At 41.6% G+C, this 21,351-nt stretch overlaps 2 protein-coding genes across 12 annotated transcripts in view; both read left to right on the forward strand.

The window, feature by feature from the left end:
- The first annotated feature begins 653 nt into the window (after positions 1-653).
- On the forward strand, positions 654-18,805 carry rad23ab (RAD23 homolog A, nucleotide excision repair protein b). 2 transcript variants are annotated; one of them, XM_084356173.1, is made up of 10 exons: positions 654-895; positions 2,057-2,138; positions 2,760-2,839; positions 7,862-8,295; positions 8,814-8,860; positions 13,592-13,719; positions 13,807-13,924; positions 15,000-15,181; positions 15,844-15,990; positions 18,183-18,805. In XM_084356173.1, the coding sequence occupies exons 1-10, from the start codon at positions 827-829 to the stop codon at positions 18,294-18,296; spliced, it is 1,401 nt and encodes a 466-aa protein (XP_084212299.1). In that variant the 5' UTR covers positions 654-826; the 3' UTR covers positions 18,297-18,805. The 2 variants fall into 2 exon arrangements, with proteins under 2 accessions (XP_084212299.1, XP_084212298.1); XM_084356172.1 differs by having other exon boundaries at positions 655-895; positions 14,997-15,181.
- Positions 18,806-20,832: 2,027 nt separating this feature from the next.
- LOC311259134 (epidermal growth factor receptor substrate 15-like 1) overlaps positions 20,833-21,351 on the forward strand; it is a 100,699-nt gene continuing 100,180 nt past the window's right edge. For 5 of the 10 annotated variants that reach the window (XM_084356032.1, XM_084356025.1, XM_084356026.1 and 2 more), the window contains exon 1: positions 20,833-21,281. In XM_084356032.1, coding sequence (XP_084212158.1) covers positions 21,255-21,281 — 27 coding nt within the window. In that variant the 5' untranslated portion in view covers positions 20,833-21,254. The remainder of the gene's footprint in view (positions 21,282-21,351) is intronic. The other 5 variants (XM_084356028.1, XM_084356031.1, XM_084356029.1 and 2 more) reach the window with 1 other exon arrangement.

The raw sequence follows: 21,351 nt of genomic DNA on the forward strand, positions 1-21,351 counted from the left end.
TTCTTCCGCATTTTTTCCCTGTTAAAAGGGCCTTTTTTGGGGCAAGTTTTTCCTCACTCGAATCGAGGGTCGAAGGACAGAGGGTGTCGTCTCTGTACAGATTGTAAAGCCCTCTGAGGCAAACTGTGATTTGTGAATTTGGGCTATACAAATAAAATTTGATTTGATTTGATTTTGACATTTTTTTTTCTTAAATATCATCTCTTGTGAGTCCTCCAATGTTTTGAAAGTCCAATACTTAATTGCTGGAGTAGCCCTTTAATGGACAAAGACTTGTGATTCCTTCAGACTTGTGATTCCTTCCTTCCTTTGATCACAGGTTGAATATTTCTACAGTCTGTGGTAGTGACTGTTCCCTCTCAGATTATTGCTTTTATTTTTGTTGGTTTTTGATACATTTCTAAATTCTAGAGGAGCATTATTGATCTAATACATCTGTTTTTTTCTGCTTTTATTGTTTGGCTACGGTTCAAATTTGGGCCTAGTTTGAGAACCCCTGGCCTTGACTAAATGTTGCATTTTTAGCTTGTTTTTTTCATGACTGGCCCTCAGGTATTATTAATGCATTGTTTGGACAGTCACCAATCATCTTGACATGGTCGGGCTTCTTTCCGACAGCACACGAAGGCGGCACCATGCAGTGCCCTGCCTCCAGCAGTAGATGGCGCCGCTGCCTAGCCCGCTCCGCAGCACTGAGACAGCTGAGTCACACACACGTTCAGACCCACATAAACAGATACTGTGCGAGAAAGAGCGGCTTCAGTCAGGAAACTACCGTGAAAACAGTGAATCCGGACCGAGGCTCCCTCTGACAGCGCGTTGAAAGATGCTGACGATAACACTGAAGACCCTCCAACAGCAGACCTTTAAAATAGAAATAGAGGCAGAATTGACGGTGAGTGAGGTAAACGGGGCTGAAGTTAACACGGTCAGGCCGGAAGGGCTGGCATAGACTGTAGCAGCTGGGACTGTTAGCTAATGTTCAGACATGGCTGCCCACAGCGGGAAAGGAGAGGCAACTTATTTGTCTTATTTGAAAAAGTAACGTTACGTCAATGTGACAAATATAAAGGCCAGACAAGTTAGCATTTGATCAGGATCCTACAGTGACCGAGTTCATGTGAGGTAACGTGAACGTAGCTACAGTTAGCTCGTGTGTGACCGGAAATGAGCAACTTTCCCTTCAATGTAAAAGCATCACATCCTGAAGTAAATTATAAGCTGTCTTAATACCACGGGTGAAATGAATGCAAACACCAAAGTTATGTTTGCATTTGCTAAAACCCCAGTAAATATACAAAGTCTGCATTCCGGCGATTGTTTTGACTTTTCTTCTATGTATTCGTCAGCCCGTTAAAGGACGTATGAGCGTATTGGAGGTTTAATTTGAAAACGCCCGCCGGAAATGGTGTTCATATTTCTTCAGCTTGAAGTGTTTGACTTGTGTCGGCTGAATGACGATGCAATATTTCAAACCTCCCATCTGTGAACTGGATCGAGAAAATAAAAGAGTGTTTGATAGAGAAAAGATCAAAGCGTTTTCTCATCGTACAGTAACATGGAGGAGTTTATACTGAACCACATCCCTTCTCTCTGTCACTGCTCATTTATTGTGTTCCTGACATCAGTCTGCACTATCTGCTCCGATACTAAACTCCTACCTACGTAGTTGTACTGTCACTTAACACTCTGCTGTGGCAGTAAAGTTGAATTTCACCTGATAGAACCTCATGTGAAACACAAGCGCACATCATTAATTAATATATATTCTGTGTTTTCTGTGATCCATACTCAGTTATACAGGAAACTACAAACAAGTTAAACAAAAGAAAAGTGTAAATGATTACCTTAATTTCCCAGAGTAATTTAGTAAAAATTCCACCCATCACATTATTTGGGGGCCTGCCCAATGTGCCCCGCCTGCACTACTTACCTTTGAGCAGCTGTGAGGTCTTATGCTGAGCCTCTGTAATTCTCAGTCACACAGTGAAACATTTGGAGTCGTTTCAGTAACTTCCCAGTGATACAGGTGTTTCATGTGTTGATGTTTGTTCAGGTGAAAGCCCTGAAGGAGAAAATAGAAGAGGACAGAGGAAAAGATGCATTTCCTGCTGCGGGACAAAAACTCATCTATGCAGGTGAGCCAGATGCTAACTGTGACAGAGTCGCACACTGAAATGTCCTGTTCACTCATATCATGGCCCATCTGGACAGGATGGCCCGGAAAACAACCATCCACCTTTGACCCCCATCTCTTCAGTTATTATCTAATCTCAGAACACCTCATGTTTTAAAGTACCAAAGCCACTTTGAGAATACTCACTGAAGCAGCAGGATAATACTCATCTTCTAAATGAAGTTTTCTTAGTGATAGGAGGTTAGTATTATTCCAAGGTCTGGTTTTAGGTGGTGTCACCTCGACACCTACATTTCCATGGACAGGAGTGTGAGTCACATCTATTGTCATTGGGTTAGGGTTAGTGTGACTGTGTTTTACAGAAATACCATTCAAAGCAGCACTTAAGCATAAGCTGTAATCACTGATAAATACAAGTCCTTATATGAAATTTTCAGAGGTCGAACAGAAAAAGGTTTTCAAAATCACAGTAGTAGAAATGACTGTGGAGGATAATAGCTATGTTTCTCTGACATGTCTGTATGTTTGATTCTGATTCTGATTCTGACCCAGTGTCCATAGGATGGTCATAAATCTGTCATTAATCTCAGTCTCATTTGTTGTTTCTGCTTGAATGTTGCAGGCAAAATCTTAAATGATGACACCCTGCTGAAGGAGTACAAAATTGATGAGAAAAACTTTGTGGTTGTCATGGTTACCAAGGTTAGTGTCACGTCAGATTGTTATATTTTATAAAGACTTGTGTCCTACCCACCACTCTGCTGCTCTGAACTAAAAGGCTGTTTTCATTTCCAAGTCATTTCCAGTTGCTTTTACTTTTCTGTCCCTGGTCCCTGTTGAGCTTTCGTTCGTGGTACCCAACACTTCCTCCATTGATGTTTTACATCGAAAACCCTCCAGCCGCTCTCCCGCTAGGCTTTTAACTCAAAACTCTTGTGGAGTTTCTATGACGTTAGCTTAACAACTGCTACAAAAGTGAAAAGTAGAAATAATCAGTGAATGACAACAATCTTTGTTCTCAGAGCAGCATAGTAGTGAATGTTGTCACATAGGGCTACACCACATGGGAAAAACATCACATTGCAATAATAAATAAAGGTACTGCAGTATGATTCATGATTAGTGACAATGATCAATTTTGCATCACAATTTTAATTTCCATTTAAAAAAAGTCACGTGTCCTGCGTCTCTGACACATTAAAATCTGAAAAGATGCAATAAACTCACTATCCATGTGTTCAGGGGATGCACCATATTTGATCTGTGATGATGATGTATTGTGAACAACAACTCCGCATTGAAATAAGTATAAAAGGAAACTTGTGATACTTCCTTCATGCGCAGGTTTCAACAATCAAAGCTACAAACTTGGTATTAGTGAATAAATTAACTGGATCACTGTCAAGAATAATCAGCTCTGATAGATTCTGTATTCTCTCATGATGAATATGACAGATAATGTTTCACTGTTCAGGAGATGCATCATGTTGAAACCATAAAATAAACCACTGTTTAGTTTATTTGAATTGTGAAGCCAAGTGTATCAGGATGATTTGACAGGATTTTAACCGTTGAATCTGAACTATTTGTCTTTCTTCAGTTCAGTGCCACAATAAACTTCTTTATCTGCCTACATCAGTATGTTTTACCTGCAGCCTCAGACTCTTCTCTCAGAGGTCTCTCAGATTTCCTCACAGTCAGAGAAAGTAAAGTGTGCGCTCTGCTCATAGTTCAGTTATAAATCCCTGTGCACCACGGAGCGCCTCTCCTGTCGGCTGCAGACACCGCTGTCAGCACATTTTGGGGCCCTGGGCCAGATTAGGATTTGGTGCCCCCATAATTGCAGCTTGAGTCATCAGCTAACCACCATCACATGTTGTCAGTTAGATTTTATTTATCTAAAGCAGCAGCTAATATAAAAGTATGTTTATGGTTCTCTTTTTATATAATTCCTCATTGAGTTGTTATCCCTGTGCATTTTCATAAGCTTCTATGTTTTATATATGTCTCTTTACTCTGACTGGCTCATCAATTTTCAGGAGGCAGCCGTAGATGTGCCAGTGTTTTGTTCTCAGAATTGGGATTTAATTAGTTTTTTATTTGTTTTATTTTCCATTCATCACAGTAGAAATAAACTCAGCTGTCAGCAGGATCTAGTCTAAATAATACCATCTTGATATAGATAATGTCTCCTTCCACCTGTCGTAGTCATATGTTAACTGCGACTCTATAAATGTGTAAGGGGCTCCTGACAAACTGATATTGATGGTGGCTCATGTGTGGAGTTGTTTCAGTGTCGGAACAGCAGAAGTGCTGTATGTGATGTGCGGCAGGACTGTGAGGCACTGCAACATTACAAACCTTGTCAGAAGAGGATAAGCTGTTGCAGTGTTGGCCGCCACATCGTGATTTTCAATTTTTGGGGCTGACTCTCTCTCTCGCTCTTCTCACATACACATGACATGGTGTTTCCCACATAGACTTTACCTGTGCAGGCAACCAAGGTATATGAACGGCTGCCACATGTCGACCTATACTGTGTTTTAGCATTTCTTTTTATTTTAGTTTAATCTGTGTGAGAGAACAATGCCATCTGTGAACATGGAGAGAGATGTCTGGTATCAGCCCTGGTATTACAAACTTACAAGCTTGTAAAGCTGCAGTACCATGTTGGTTTGGATGGTTTCTATGCTATTTCGTTAAAACAAACCTCCTCCACATGCGGCTCACCTCACCCAAATGTTTTGATTTTGTGGACAAGCTTATAAAACATTTCAACAGTGCTTACATAGCAGACACTACATAATCAGAATCAAGGAAATTGTGTTAGAGTCAACACATCTAACTTCTAGGTAGCACCATTTACTTTTCCATTTTGACACTCACTTTTTTCAAAAATGAATTCAGATTCAGAAAAATAACTGTGCTGGAGGCAAAGGGTCGAATTAAAGGATAAACAGTATCCTGAGTTGGAGGAGGAGAAAAACAAGGTCATGGGGAACTTAGAAAAAAGTTGTTGCAGAAACAGATAAAGCAAGACAAATGATAAATGTAATGGAAGCACAAGAAAAAGAAACAAAAAGGGGCCACTGCCTTTACCAAATGCACTGACCAGAAAATGTCAAATGAAGACGGAGGCAATGCGTAAAGAGAATACAGAGCTGAGGAATTTTAACAAACATGTTAAGAAAGCGGTGTCTCCATTAAAGGAAACTATCGAAGAAAATAACAAACTAATAAGATACAAAGAACTGCAGCTTTAAAGACTGAGAAGACAGATGTAGGGGAGCTTTGGGCTGGACAAAAGGACAAGAAGTCTTTGTTAAGGATTTAATTAGATCAGGCTACCAACAGCAACAATCCTACAGGGGGGGCTTGAAAATACTGCTATTCGCAGAAGGGGGGCATGTAGAAACATTTTGAGAACGACTGTTTTAGCAGAAAATTCAAATTTGAAGGTTTGTGTCATTCAGACATGTCTGTTCCTCAAACAAATGAGGTGATCCAATTCTCACTGTCCAAAACTGTCATTTCAACCAACTGACGGGTGTAACTGACATAACCAGCTGACTTAGCTATGAGGCGCTGATTGGCTGGTGAAACAGGTGATGTGCCTTACCTTCTAAAACCTGCCGCTGACCGACTTGACAAGCTCAGTCGCAGGAGACACTCACATGGCTTGAGTCGAGTTGAGACGGGGCAGTTCACACTGCTGCAACTTTCTAAAATGGTTTCATCTTGTTGTTAATCTTTGATCTCAACTTGAATTTAGAGTATCCCGGAAAGTATGAAACCGGTAATACAGAGATCCATGTTTAAAAACTGATGTGGGCCAGGGGCCCCTTTCCTTCTTCCTACCCCTCTTGCCCTGATGCCAACTTGCCTAGGGCCTCCCAGTTCATGTCATGTATTTTTTTTAAAAACTTCAATTAAATTCATGGGACCTTGTCAAATCCTAATAGCTGTACTCCAAATACTTTTTAAATCATGAATTTCTAAAGTTTGGCTCTCAGAGCTAAATTTCTGCATTTTAGTGATTCCTGATATGTTTCCTAACCTCAGCAGTCGCTTACTTTTCACTGAATTGGGTTGAAATTTGTCCTCAACATCCAAGAGAGCCTGAAGAAACTTGGTAACATTCATTCATTTAAATAGTTGTTGCTAAATGGTTACAATAATCAAATTAATAACAGGAAGTAATTTTTTTACCAGAACGAAGAATCTATAATTTTAAAGAAAATGTAATCTGCATTAGTTTTTACTTTAATGCAACCAAATGTCTGTTCTGTGTAGTATTAATGTAGTTCTGTCACATCCAGAAGTTATTTTGTCCTATTTGGTGCCACAGATATTAAGTATAGCTTCGGAGCTGAAAAACACACATTATTATTGTAGATTTTCCCAAGAAGGATTTTTTTATATTCTTGAAACTTTAGTTTATGAAAGTGTTGATATTCATTGCATACATATAAAAAAATCAGATGTTATATTACTCCATCATTTATAATTTTTTGAAAAGAAGATCAGAAGTCAGAGGTCAGAAGATCCATGCTGTTCACACTTTTCACTGGCTGTAATATCGCATTCAGTGGTTATATTTCATCAGTGGGTAATTAGACTGTGTTGACATCAGGGTTTTCTATCTCTCTGATGCCTACTAAGCCTATTTTTTATTGGCTTCTGGAAATGTTCAAGTTACAGCTTGTAATTGTTTGCTTGACATCACCTATGTTGCAAATGGGAAACACTAACTTGAATGCACCATGAAGTCCATCCCCTTTTCTCATTTCTCAGTTCGTACCTCCTCAACTCCTTTCCTCACCTCTTCGCCTTACATCTTCTCCCACATGAGATGTGAGTGGAGGAGGAGGCCCGAGGAGAGAGGAGTTGAGGCAACAGGCATTTAACAAAATGAGACGTCACGGCTGCATCATCTGTCCATTATTTTATCATAGTCTGCTGCCATATTTAACATCTCTGTCAGACAAGCAGAACAGTGTTCATGACAACTTTGTACGTTTACTTTAATGCAATTCACAAGGTGGCATAATGTGACATATATAAAGTCAAGGTGAAATGTCATGAAGGCATGTGGTTAGAACAGTGCCTTACGAGGTGCTTCACATACAGTGAAGGACAGAAAGTTTGATTCTGTATTTGATCATTTAAAATTAGTTGTACGCGTTATGAAAATGGAATGAAGGAACACATTAGTAGAGCCCTCCTCCACCATGGTTTGTATATTCTGGCTGAGATGAGGAGACAAAAACTAGAGAAATGAGAAGAGCCCCTGTCCCTGTGGTGAGTGTGTGAAACTCCAACACTGATAGCCAGCAGAGTAAAGAAGCAGCTCGCCTGTAAGTAACACCAAAACACTCTCAGCATAGTTTTTAATGACATGACAGATGCAGGAAAAGGTAAATATTGATCTTCAGATTATCTGAATCAATGTCCATTCATTCAAATGAAGATCCTTTTGTTTATACCTATTCCTACTCAGGGTTGAGGGATGTCACTCATTGTGCATTATGGCCGCAGCAAAAGAGTCGCACTATTATCGTGTGTCGATATCTCCACTCTCCAGCCCCGGCAGAGTGACTAACCTGTGACCGTGACAGCACTGTACTGATGGAATTAGTGCTGAAGAAATGCATGTACTGAATTTACATGTAGGGCTGCACAGTCCGGGTAATTGTAACCCATTTCATTAATTTGTCTTTCTAGCCCAAACCAGCCCCTCCTCCACAAGCTGCCCCTCAGCCAACTCCCCAACCAGCTCCAGCTCCAGCTCCACACTTGACCCCAGGCCCAACACAAGTGCCCTCCACACCGACACATACAGTGTCTGAACCCACACCTGCCCCACAGTCAGTGCCTCCCTCTGAGTCCCCGCCCCCAGCCCCTGAAAACAGCCTGTCTGCTTCTGTTGAAGCAACAGCAGTTCTGGACTCAGACACAGTCCCAGACTCAGCTCCAGCCTCGGCCACAACTACCACTCCAGCCTCGCCCCCGGCTCCTGTTCTTGAAGCTGCTCAGACAGCCTCGGCCTCTGCCCATGCAGACTGCCCCACCCCTGCTGCCCAGCCAGAAGAGAAGCCAAGGGAAGACCCAGAGAGTCAGCCATCTGCCACTGCACCAGTCCACTCCTCTGCTGCCAGGTTGGACACTTACTGTGTGTCTTTAACAGGACGAGTTAGGAGTTAAATATGCATGTTTCCTGTAAGCATGCTTCTGCAGCTTGATCATGAAACAATGTAACTTAGTTCAATAATGAGACTTTTGCCCTCATAGCAAGAAGGTGGCATGGCTGTAGGGATGGATGTTGGTCTGTTTGCTGGCTGGTCCGACACTTTGGTCCAGACTGAAATGTGTCAACAAGTATTTGAAGACTTACAGGTATATTAATGGTTTATTAAGCTCAGGATAAGTTTTCATAACTTTGCTGATCCCTTTACTTTTCCTTCAGCTCTGTCATCAGTAGTTGTTGTTGGAATTGTCACAGTGAGCATGTTAGCATTCTGATATTAGCATTAGCTCAAAAACACCACTGTGCATAGTACAGCCTGGCAGAGCTGGGTACAGTAGACTTGATGTCCTGTTTCTCTGGATGTCTCACTGCAGTTGTTTGGGATTTGGACTGTGTATTGACTCATGTGTTTGTTCTCTTCTCTCAAAGCCTTGTTGATGAACTGGGTCTCCTCGAAGAAGCAGCATCAATACTGGGTAATACATCTGTGACTTTTCTTACCTCTGTCATAAATGAAAAAATACCAATGTACTGGGTACACATGCTATTCCCTTGAATCCTCAGTACCTAGTTGATTGATTTTGATGCAAACTATGCAACAGGCATACAAGAACAGAATCAGAATCAGAATTCCTTTATTTGTCCCGCAAATGGGGAGTAAAAAAAGGACAGTAATTACAATAAACGATAATAAAAAGTAAAAAATGAACAATATAATAACAAGATAAGAAATAGAATTGACTCGTGTATACATCATATTTACAATATGAACAGTGTAATTATAAACAGTGTGGTATTTTTATTTACAAATAATAAATATGGGTATTAAAAATTGTCATAGTGCACATGTGAGGTCTACTGGGAGCAGTGCTGGTTGTACAGTCTAACAACAGCAGGGAGGAAGGACCTGCAATACCTCTCTTTCACACACTTGGGGTGTATCAGTCTATCGCTGAAGGAGCTGCCCAGTGCTATGAAAGTGACCTGCAGGGGGTGGGACTCCTTCACCAGCAGCGATGGGTCAAGAGGGCATTCCAGGATGGAGCTGGCCTTCTTGATAAGTTTATCAAGTCTCCTCCTGCCTGCTGCCGAGATGCTGCTGCTCCAGTAGACTACTCCATAGAAAATGGCTGATGCCACCACAGAGTCATAGAAAGTTGTCAGGAGTGCCCCCTGCAACACACAAACATTATACACAAGCACTGGAGTCAGCTGTTGTCACCCATCCAGATCAAGTCCTATTACCTATTTTGATTGGTCACACTGGATTACAGTCTGCTGTCACAGACTCTGCCTCACTGCATCACACTGATCTCTCTCCAACAACTCTGTCTACCCGTCTCTAATCATGTTCAGGCTGCCAAATATGCGATCTTGGGGAAGGACAAAAAATAATAATAATAATAATAATAATAATAATTAAAGCTGCAAGCAGCGATGAACGGGCCCTCGCAGTCCACGCGCGTCGGGGCGTGCTGATGTCGCGGCGTGCTGCTGTCGCTACATGCTGCTGTCGCTACATGCTGCTGTCGGGGCTTGTTCATGCAACAACTTCCGCTGAGGAATCAAAAGTGAAGGCAGGCAAGCTGTTCTTTCGTCATTTAGCAAAAAAAGCGCCCCCTACTGGCTGATTTGCACCAAATTTTTCACAAACCATCATTGGGCCATGGGACATAATTAGAAAAACTTTAGTGTTAATGCGAGCGTATTTCATGAAGATATGGAAGACTGTCTGTTCGAGCACAATGTGCAGGAAATTGTTGTTGTATATTTTGGGCGTTCTTTGGACAATCACAATTCTTTTAATAAGTTTTTGTCAGGAGGGTCCACAGATGCTGTGTGCAAAGTTTGGTGCAAATTGGAGAAATTGCGTGTGAGGAGTTCGAAAAAGTACGTTTGCGACATTCCGGAATGTGCAAATTGAAATGTACTGCGAAAGTGGGCGTGGCCTACATCACAAAATTCAGCTGAATGTAGGGAACACGTATATATAAGATTTAACAATGTGCACCATGTTATGTGGGAGTTATAAGGCAAAAACGGTTTTGTGTTGATAATAGCGCCACCTGGTGGTCATTTTTGGTGTGTGAGTTACAGGGGCCAGTCTATACCACCCCTATCAATTTGATATCCATAAGTGTTATGGTGTGGGCACAGTGCCAAATCTAAGATGAAACTGCCACCAGAGCACCACCTAGTGTCGGATCGGTAACATATTCGTCAGCTATCCTCAGAAGGGCACTGGCAATGAATGTACCAAGTTTTGTGTTAATCTGAGCAACCGATGTGAGATACAAAATGCTTCAATTTAAAGAGCGCCACCTAGTGGTCATCCGCAAAGATTTTGCACAGGGCCTGAGGGGCTCATGGGGAAGTAGTATCCTGAGTTTCATGTCATTCGGTCAAAGCAATGTGGAGATATGCAAGACTTCCTGTTTGTAACGAAATGTGCAGGGAGTTGTTATTTAATAACTTGAGTATTGTTTGGAATATCAAAATTCTTTTAATAACTTTTTGTGAGAAGGGTCCACAGATGCTGTTTGCAAAGTTTGGTGCAAATCGGTTGAAATTGCCTGGGAGGAGTTTGAAAAAGTAGGTTTTGGAAATTTTGCGAATTTGTGGAAAAAAAACCTAGGCCGCAAATTTGCGTGGACTATATCAGTAGATTCAACAGAATTCAGGGAACGTGTGGATATATGGTTTTTTCAACAATAGGGACATCGCAGGTTATCTGCTGGGGCCCTAATGAAACTGGCACCAGAGCGCCACCTAGTGGCGAATCGGTAAAAGCTTCAAGAGGTGTCCTGAGGAGGGCATTGGCAATGAGTGTACCAAGTTTTGTGTTAATCCGACCAACCGATGTGGAGATATAAAATACTTCAAGTTAAAGAGCGCCACCTAGTGGTCATCAGGCAAGATTGTCCACAGAGCCTTAGGGGCTCATGCGGAAGTACTATCCTGAGTTTCATGTCATTCGGATGAACCATTGCGGAGATATGCAAGACTTCCTGTTTTGAAGGAAATGTGCAGGAAGTTGTCATTTAATAGGTTGAGTATTCTTTGGAATATCAAAATTCTTTTAATAACTTTTTGTCAGGAGGGTCCACAGATGCTGTGTGCAAAGTTTCGTGGAAATTGGTGAGATTGCCTGGGAGGAGTTGGAAAAAGTAGGTTTGCGTCATTTTGCGAGCTAGCGAAAAAAAACGGTAGGAGGATATGGGCGTGGCCTATATCACGAGATTCAGCAGAATTCACTGAAGGCATGGATATAAGGTTTTTGAATGTGCGACAAAGTATGTGGGAGTTATAAGGCAAAAGGCACTTTCCTTGATTACAGCGCCACCTAGTGATGGAAATTCACAATGACAACAGATTATAAAATTTTCCGGCAGATGTGACATATATTCCAAGTTTGGTGAGTTTTGGGGTATGTTCAGGCAGTGAAAAATGCAATCATTTGGGACAAAAAATGCTCACCACAAAAACAATAGGGTCCTTGCAGGTTCCCTGCTCGGGCCCTAATAAATAATCCTTACAGATAAAATAGGTCCTCGCACGAGATTCGTGCTCGGGCCCTAATTATCAAACGGCTACAACAGATTCTAAATCATCGGTGCCTTCTTGTAAATTCAGCATTAAATGAAAACATGAAGTTGTTAGTTTCCTTGTAAAAAGTGTCAGTTTGTGGCAGCATGGCTGCTCCAGCCTGTCTTCTTCTGTGTCTAAAGTGCTAAAGTCTTACCTACCAACATTTAGCAGCTGTTTGAACACACTAGCCCTTTTCACACAGAGACTCCGCGTCATCGCCGCATTGAAGGCTCGCCTTTACCCCGCCTTTGTTTGTTCACACTGAGCCATGCAGCCGCGGTGTAAAGCTGCTCCAGTGTGTCAATTCATACTGCACGCCAGCGCTGCAGATCCAAAAGAGGCGTGATGGTACACATCATGACGTTGACACGTGTGGGTTTTTTCAACGCGTTTCCACCTGTTAATCTAAACATGTATCCAATGACTGTTTATAAATATATGTATGCTGTTATTGTTATTGTTTTTTCTCTCTAAATTACATTATTACATAATCACCATCAGTAAACAGGACGCTGTCTGACTCTCTCACTCATGGGGAGGGTACTATTTTCTGGGGGAAAGTTCACTGAAGTCTCAGTCAGGAGGGCTCACCGTCGTGGTGATTTTTTTCAATACAAGTTACCAGAGACATGGTGAGTTAAAGTTTGTTGCTTTGAATTAGTCACATAATCACCGCCACTCAACAGCGGGAGCCGTACATTTACATTTACATTTACATTTAGGGCATTTAGCAGACGCTTTTGTCCAAAGCGACTTACAATAAATACATTTGTCACAAGAAAGAAACCACAACATATCACCGTCGATAAAGTAGAAAGTGTGGGTTGAAGTGGACATTTCTCTTTTATTTGATGAGTGAAGGATCTGTTTAGCTGTCAGACTGTGAATACCATCAGACCATCACACCCCTGATCTACCCCTGGTCAGAGCCGGAGTGAAATTGTCCCCGCTCTCCACATCTGTAACTTTCACACAAACGGCGGGGCAGAGTATCGATGCATGACTCCTGCACTGAAAGGGCAGTGTGCATGGCACTACTGTTTACACTGATTTCACCGTTAACACTCAATTTACGAAAGAAGAAACATTTTATTGATGCTTAACATGTCAAATTTTACAAATACACTAAACAGTAACCAATATAGGCTACTTCTTGTCCCCGGGGAGAAAGTCCCCAGACTCCCTTAACAAATGTCTCAATTTAGTGAGTTGTTGAGTTAGGAAAAACTTTATAAACTTTGTGAAACGCTGTCTCTGACTACTTCTTACTTATTTGGGCCTTCTTGTAAATTCAGCAAATGTTCTACATGAACTTCTTTCTATCTTTGTATAGAAACATCGTGTCTGTCTGTCCCTGTGGTGGACGGGTTTTTTACACACATAGAGCAGGAAGTGACATCTGATCACAGATGGTCACTGGAAATGCTTGTGGAGATGCATTAGAATGTCAGGTGTGAACTGACGGGCTTCGAGCTGTCAACGTGATCGGATCACTCAGGACGGATATTTATATCTAGTCTGAACAGGGCCTCTGTGACATGTCTAAGACTTGTAGTGACGATGCTATAAACATGCATAAACAACCTCCTCATGTTCTCCCTCTCTTGTTGTCTCCACAGTGACAGGTCCAGCCTATGAGAACCTGGTGTCAGAGATTATGTCAATGGGTTATGAGCGGGAGCAGGTCGTTGCTGCACTCAGAGCCAGTTATAACAACCCAGACCGAGCAGTGGAGTATCTACTCATGGTGAGGATCTAACAAGCCTCTGTGCCATATGTCAGCCCTGCCTGCCACTGTATTCTACATGGTGCACTAACTGTTTCTGTACTGCAGGGTATTCCTGCAGAGGCCAGTGATCTTCCACCTCAGGAGACTGGTAGACACAGCGCTCCATCCAACCCCCCCACCCAGACTGCACAGCAACCACGGCAGCCCCCCACAGCCTCAAACAGTAAGAGCACACTTTTATTACATATATTTGTGCTATTATTTGCAGTTTTCACTCACTGGACTTAGGCTTATTTTCAGGTTTTATTGTTCATTTCCACCACTGGAATCATTTTTAGGAACTGTTTCCACCACAGGAACTAATGGGGCTTTTCCATCGTCACTTTTGGCCGCGCTGAGTCAAACCGTGCCGCGCTGATTTGCGTTACCATTGCTAGTTTAAGCAACTTGTGCCAAACCACGCTGGAGATCTACCCTCGCTGGATATTCCTGCCCCGCCTCCATGGGAGCTGCAGTGACGTCTAGCGACCGCGGCCACCATGTGTCGGACCCCCGTCTCCCCCTCAGACAAGAGTGTGTTGCAATTGCTCATGTCTGTGCAGGAGACCAGAGAGAAAGACGCTCTTAAAAGTGTCTGTGTGTTCAGCTCTGTCATTTTCTCACTGAAACTCTGTGGTTTGAAGTTCAGTTTCTCTCCTGCGTCCCTGTTCGTACTCTCAGCTATCTTCTGTGTTTTGCTCCACCGTGTTAAGTCACGTGTTAAGTTACTGCTGGTGAAAACCTAACATATCCTGTAATGCTGCTTCATAATAAAAGCTTTTAAATTACTAAATAAAGGGTGACTTTTATTTTGAAGTATCTATAGGAAATGAAACCTGTTTAGAACCAATTTAGCAGAGCTTTGTTAGCAGCTATTCTTCAATAATACTGCAGGGAGGAAGAGTTTTTACAGCCACTCCGTTGATCACGACACTAGACAAGTGTGTCATCACTTAAGACACACCTTCAAGCAGGTAGCCCTGTTGTCATGGGAATGAAAATCCCTGTCACACCGGGGTGACATGCTGCATGACAAAAACTGAATGTGTTGGACACTTCCCCGTTGTAGGTGAACAGGACAGATAGGGCAATAGTGGATTTTTATGTGGTTTTAACAGATTTTTCAGGTGAGGTTAAATTCACTGAACTATCTGCAAAGAGACCTCCCATTCTGTCTATAAACCATCTCCCTAAAAATGTACTCGAACACACTGAACAACAGCAATAGTAAGCAGCCTATCCTGTCCCCTCCCCAGCAGGGCCAGTGTCTGGCAGCCAGCCTCCCTCTGCGGGTGGAGGCTCTGTCTCTACAGGGAACCCTCTGGAGTTCCTGAGGAACCAGCCTCAGTTCCAGCAGATGAGACAGATCATCCAGCAGAACCCATCCCTCCTCCCAGCTCTGCTGCAGCAGCTGGGCAGAGACAACCCACAGCTGCTGCAGGTACCACACCAGCGTGCTCATCACACTGCCATGGGTTTCTGTTCTTCTGTTAGGAAGATTATTCAAAAGACTGTTAACAGTGCCGAAAGGGAACAAAGTCTGATCCCTGGATAAAGAAATATTTTTAAAGAGACTGTCTCAACACTTTGAAATTGAAAGCGCTTTTTGGATCACTTTTGCTTATTTTCCTATTAACTGCAGCACAATCATGAATGAGAAATCAATATAGCATATACAACCCACGTGCCACCACACAAAACTACTCAACACAATGTGATACAAATGTACAAGAAGAGTATCTCATCCCCCTTAATCCCACCCTGTAGCAGTGGAAGACATTTGAATCCACTGAAAAATGCTGTTATGAAAGCATCAGCACTACACAAGAGCGTGATATTCTACATAATATGGCGATTTAATACAAATACATAACCACTAAATATACATTTCAAACATATTTGAGACTGTGAATGATGTAGTAGTGCTACAAGTCTGACCAAATACACGTGACACAGTCATGTTCACCATGTCTACTGTATACTGTCTGAATGGATAGTTGAATTGTAATCGTAATCACTTGCTACTTGTCATTTTGCTGGGGAATGGGAACCAGTATGTTACATGTATGGAAGTATTCATATTGTTGTTTGTATTACTTAAAGCAAATCACGCAGCACCAGGAGCGCTTTGTGCAGATGCTGAATGAGCCACGAGGTGGAGACACTGGAGGGCAAGGGGCCGAGGCCCAGGGGTCCCCACACACCAACTACATCCAGGTCACCCCACAGGAGAAGGAGGCTATTGAGAGGGTCAGTTGCCACTGTCTGTATTAAGTCTCATTCAGTGTCTTGATGTCTGGGTAATTGCACAACTTGCACTATGATCAAAAGATGGTAAAAATTGACTTGCATGCTGTTAACTTAATAATTAATAATCAGTATAGAAACCTATAGTAGAAGATTTATTGTTCTTTTCACCAAACCATCTGAGCACAAAGATGTTGCTCTCTGCCCATCCAAATCATGCCTTAAGTCTTCTTATTTATCCATAATGAGACAATCTTATACATGGATGCACGATGGGCTGTACTCAGCACTGAGGCATTAAAAAAAACATCAATTGGAAAAATAAAAAGTGTGACGCAGACTCGCAGCTGGGGGGAGAGAGGGAGTACTCGTGGACAAACAAGAGAGCAGCGTGACAATATGATAAACATGATCCACATGTCATTTCCACATGATATAAAACAGTTTTTAATCATGAAGACTAATGTTACTCTAGAGTTCTCTGCCTTATCAGTGATGTGTGTGAACTATACTGCTGACTGGATCTCCGTTAACATTGACAAACGAGCAGATACGCTCTTCTCCTCTATCAAATGTATCCTCACTCATATCTGTCATTAACGTGTCTGGTGATCTGATCACAGTGTTCAGCTCTCAGTCCGTCAGTTCACAGCTGACATCAACCTGTGTCTGAGTGACCACCTGTCATCAGATGTCACTTCCTGCTCTATATGAAATAAACCCGTCCATCACTGGGACAGACAGACACGATGTTTCTACACAAAGACAGAAAGTTCATGTAGAACATTTGCTGAATTTACAAGAAGGCCAAGTAAGAATTAGTCAGAGACAGCGTTTCACAAAGTTTATAAAGTGTCTCCTAACTCAACAACTCACTAAATTGAGACATATTTTTAAGGGAGTCTGGGGACTTTCTCCCTTGGGACAAAGAAGTAGCCTATATTGGTTGCTGTTTAGTGTATTTGTAAAATTTGACATGTTTAGTGTCAATAAAATGTTTCTTCTTTCATAAATTGAGTGTAAATGGTGAAATCAATGTAAACAGTGTGTTCAAACAGCTGCTAAATGTTGGCAGGTAACGCCAGGTTCAGACAGGACGCCGAAGCGCCGCGATTAGCTGCGAAGTGCCGAGGAGCGGAGCCATTTTCGATTCGGCACCCACGTTAACCAATGGTGTCCTTCACATAGGTAGCGTCGTGGCGCTCTGCTCCGTTGCCAGCGCGCGCCGTGCAGCGATCGTTTCGGCGTCTGGTCTATTTTTTTCGCGTGCCGCATCCGAATGTGTCAAGCTGGGCAGGAAGTCAAACAAAGCAACAGCGAGAGAATCTGCACTTGGAGCTGTTTTTTCACCATAGCAAAAGTAAATAACCACATAAAATTACAACGCCATGTTTTCCTGACAACTGTAAATGTATGTCCACTTCATAGTAATGAGTAGTTTTCTGTCAATCGGGGTGTTTAATTATCGAAAATAGTTTTATTTTGAAATTTGTTTTATTTTGAAAATTGACCGGATTCTCTCGTTGCTTTGTTTGACTTCCTGCCCGACTTGACACATTCGGCCGCGGCACACCAAAAAAATAGACCAGACGCCGAAACGAGCAGAGCGCTGTGGCGCTTCCTATGTGAACGACACAATTGGTTACCATGGGCGCCGAAACAAAAATGGCTCCGCTCCTCGGCGCTTCGCAGCTAATCGCGGTGCTTCGGCGTCCTGTCTGAACCCGGCTGCTGTGGCTGCTTTGAACCTTAAGTGTGTTGGTTTTGGAGTTTATGTCTGCTAAAGTGTACAATATTCTCAAATCATTGTAATTGGTTATAATAACCACACTAATATGGCACACTATTAACTATGACCCCTCAGCACCCCCTACTGTGACTAACTTCATCATCCCTGATCTCATAATAATGCAAACCCTCAAACATGAAAGGACAGATTTACAGGGCTAGAAGCAGTAACATTCTTCGTAACTCAGTTTGTTCGTGAAGTTGAGTATTTGTATATCTGTATTTCATAACCCTAAAGTATGGAGTCTATGTACAGACGATGATGTAGCACTCAAGCTAGCGCCTTTGGATTGGGTTAACCTTTAAAAATGTGCTGTATTTCTTTATCCCTCCCTTTATCCCATTACCTGTCTCACACACAGCTGTCCTGGTGTGTGTATAACGTAAACTTGTGTGTTGTGTTCCAGTTAAAAGCGCTGGGCTTCCCTGAAGGCTTAGTCATCCAGGCTTACTTCGCCTGTGAGAAGAACGAGAATCTGGCTGCTAACTTCTTGCTACAGCAAACGTGGGATGATGAGTAGCCAAACATGAGCTGAGACATCACCGTTCAGCAGGGCCGCAGAGTGGATGACAGCGCTCTCCATGGTCCACCAGGGATGAACAAGGACAGAAGAGGAAGTGGACATTTGTTTTCATGCCATGTGACTGTGGTTGGACAATGGTGATGATGATGAAGACATGCTGTTCGCAGTTAGCTGTGCTGCCTACTTTACATTCTGCTGTGATGATCATCATAGGAGCTGACACTGAGCCGTGCCTCACTGCTGCTACATCATTACTGCTGCCGCTTGTGCCGAGTGATGTGCCGAGAGAAGTCATGGCAGAAAATATACCGACATGTCCAACATATGTTCAACTTCTGTTCGTGTACAGTATAGATTCACATCAGAGTGTATCTGTAGTGAATATATACAGAACAAAAACACATTTTCAATATGTTGGATTTACACGGAAATGTGATGCAAACTGTTGACTTCACTGTTTTAGAGCTAGCATTGCTTTATATTAAAGTTCAGGTCTGATCATTTCATTATTCTGCTTCTTTTAACATGTGAAAAACATCTCAAACACTCTGAATATCTCTGACCCCATGAGTTCAGATAGCTCAAATGGATTCCTCCGGTGCTGTTTAGACCTTTCATTGATGGTTCTGTCCATGGAAAATGAAATGTGCAAGGTGACTGAAATAGCTGCAGAAGTATTTGAAACTTAGTCTGCCAGAAAAAGGAAAATGAGATAATGTTAGGAATGCCAAAGATGTAATCTACTCAAAGTTAAAATGTGGGGACTACACTAAATTTGACTTGTGAGACAGTAAGTGAATGTCAAGATTTTCAAAATTTTAACTTTGCTCATTATCGCAAAATGTTATTTCAGTATCTCATTATCTGATGTATTTGTACTTGTTATTTAACCGTTTTGAGTTAATGATATTGTTTTGACTTGCCATCAGTATTTACATTTTTATGAATCCCTTTTTTTCCTCCTTTGTTTTTCTTTGCAGAAATGGGCTTCCGAAACCTGTAGACATATTAGTAAAACATATCTGCTTTAAGTGGGTGGATAACTCCGCTACCAGAAGTCACAATGTGTTGCACTTCATTTGGGTCATACAGTGAATTAGTTGTGCATTCACAGTATATTATCATTGCTTGTTATCAAGATTATGCGTGTTGTGATATTGTATTTTGTGGGAGAAGAGGGGACACCCAGATTCAGCTCCAGGCTTAAATGGTCACTGTGGTCTTTCACTGTAGACAGACTGTTTTCTTTTTCAGCAGATGGATGAATATGAAGGTTGATGATGAGGTGCAACATGGCATGCTGTGTGAACTCAATATTTGACTTTGTATTTTAAAGAAAAGTTGTGGGTCCTCACTGATCCAACATAGTCCACTTCCTACTTTCAGACAATCTGTTTCTGTTCAATTTGTCTCATGTCACATATTCTATGCATCTAAAAGCTCCTTCATGCCTTATTGGTTGTTAAGACTTGAACATTTTTCCTTTTACAAATGGTGTTATAGTAAAATATAGTGTATCACATCTTTCACAAACGATTGTTCTCAGATCGGTTATCATGAGTTTTAATTATTGATCAGCTATTGATTGAAAACTTTTTATATTTATATATATATATATATATATATATATATATGTATATATATATATATATATATATATATGTATATATATATATATATGTATATATATATATATATATATATATATATATATATATATATATATATATATATGTGTATATATATATATATATATATATATATATATATATATATATATACACACACACACACACATACATAAACATACAGATATATGAATATATGCATATATACATACACACACTTTTTTGAGCTTTCGGCATGTGCTTTGCTGTTCCTGTTTTCTTTGGTGTGTTTGAACTGGAAATGACTGGCAGTGTTTTGTATTATATTATATATGGGATATACAAACTTTTGGGGAAAAAGCACTTTACTATGACAAATGCTGCTGTTGGGCTGTGAGGGGTTGTTGGTTGCATGAAATTGTTCCAGAGTTATTTATAGCATGCAGTGGGTTAGGAATGATGGAAGCACCAGTGTGGTGGTGCTCTGATCTCACTCGGTCTGTTGTTTTACCCAATTTGTAATTTTTTTGTTTTCTTATGGGTTTATAAAAATACTTACCACCTCAAAGACACCAGTTGAGAGTTTGCTGAATAGTTGTGAAAAACCTGTTTCAACATTGTCCAAAATAAATGGCTTTTACAAAGTGGAACGGACTGTTTCATCATGAATGCAGAGGTGTAACCCTCACATTTCACTGACAGGTACACTATCAGCTGAGTTCAGACCTATGATACAGACAGGCAGTGAAGGAGTGCAGCAGTGTGTAAGCAGCAAGCCTCTGAGCATCACACAGCTTCATAACAGTCAAGTCATGTGGGTGCAAAGTACATGATGAGCCATTTTAAAGTTGATTGTAAAAATGAAGGTTTTCTTTATCTTTATATTTTATCTTTATTTATTCTTTATCGTGATTCTTGCTGCTCCTCTTCATGGAAGGCAGCCAGGCTTTACTCTGCTCCGCTTCATGGATACAGCCAGGCTTTACTCTGCTCCTCGTCACGGAAGGCAGCAAGGCTTTACTCTGCTCCTCTTCATGGATACAGCCAGGCTTTACTCTGCTCCTCTTCATGGATACAGCCAGGCTTTACTCTACCTCATACCAGCCACAGAAGACAAGCATGTACTTTACATAATAAAGAACTGGCCCAAACTTTAAAACAATGGTGCAAAATCTTGTTTGAAGAAATTCATTACTTTGCAGATAATATAGTCAACAAAACAATGAGCACAACTTAACTGGAGTTTGTGTTGGCGGGTGTGAGGCACCGGTTTGTCCGCTAAGGGGAGTGTTGGCGGCCAGCCGGCCGGGTGAGTGAGGGTGGGTGCGTTCCCGCAGCAACAGGGAAGATGGCAGCTCTCACATCTCTGACCCAGGTAAAGATGCAGCTATTTACTTCTCTACTTCAGCTTAAGCCAATGATAGTTACTGACAAACAGTTCGTCT

Source organism: Pagrus pagrus, assembly GCF_965226575.1.
Source record: "Pagrus pagrus genome assembly, chromosome: 6".
In the NCBI taxonomy this organism is placed as follows: Eukaryota; Metazoa; Chordata; class Actinopteri; order Spariformes; family Sparidae; genus Pagrus; species Pagrus pagrus.

Bases quoted from the DNA above. Each gene is read 5' to 3' on its own strand.
- rad23ab (XM_084356172.1), top strand. From the start codon at position 827: ATGCTGACGATAACACTGAAGACCCTCCAACAGCAGACCTTTAAAATA. The intron at 2,139-2,759 runs GTGAGCCAGATG...TGAATGTTGCAG, and splicing joins ACAAAAACTCATCTATGCAG to GCAAAATCTTAAATGATGAC. The intron at 15,991-18,182 runs GTCAGTTGCCAC...GTTGTGTTCCAG, and splicing joins AGAAGGAGGCTATTGAGAGG to TTAAAAGCGCTGGGCTTCCC.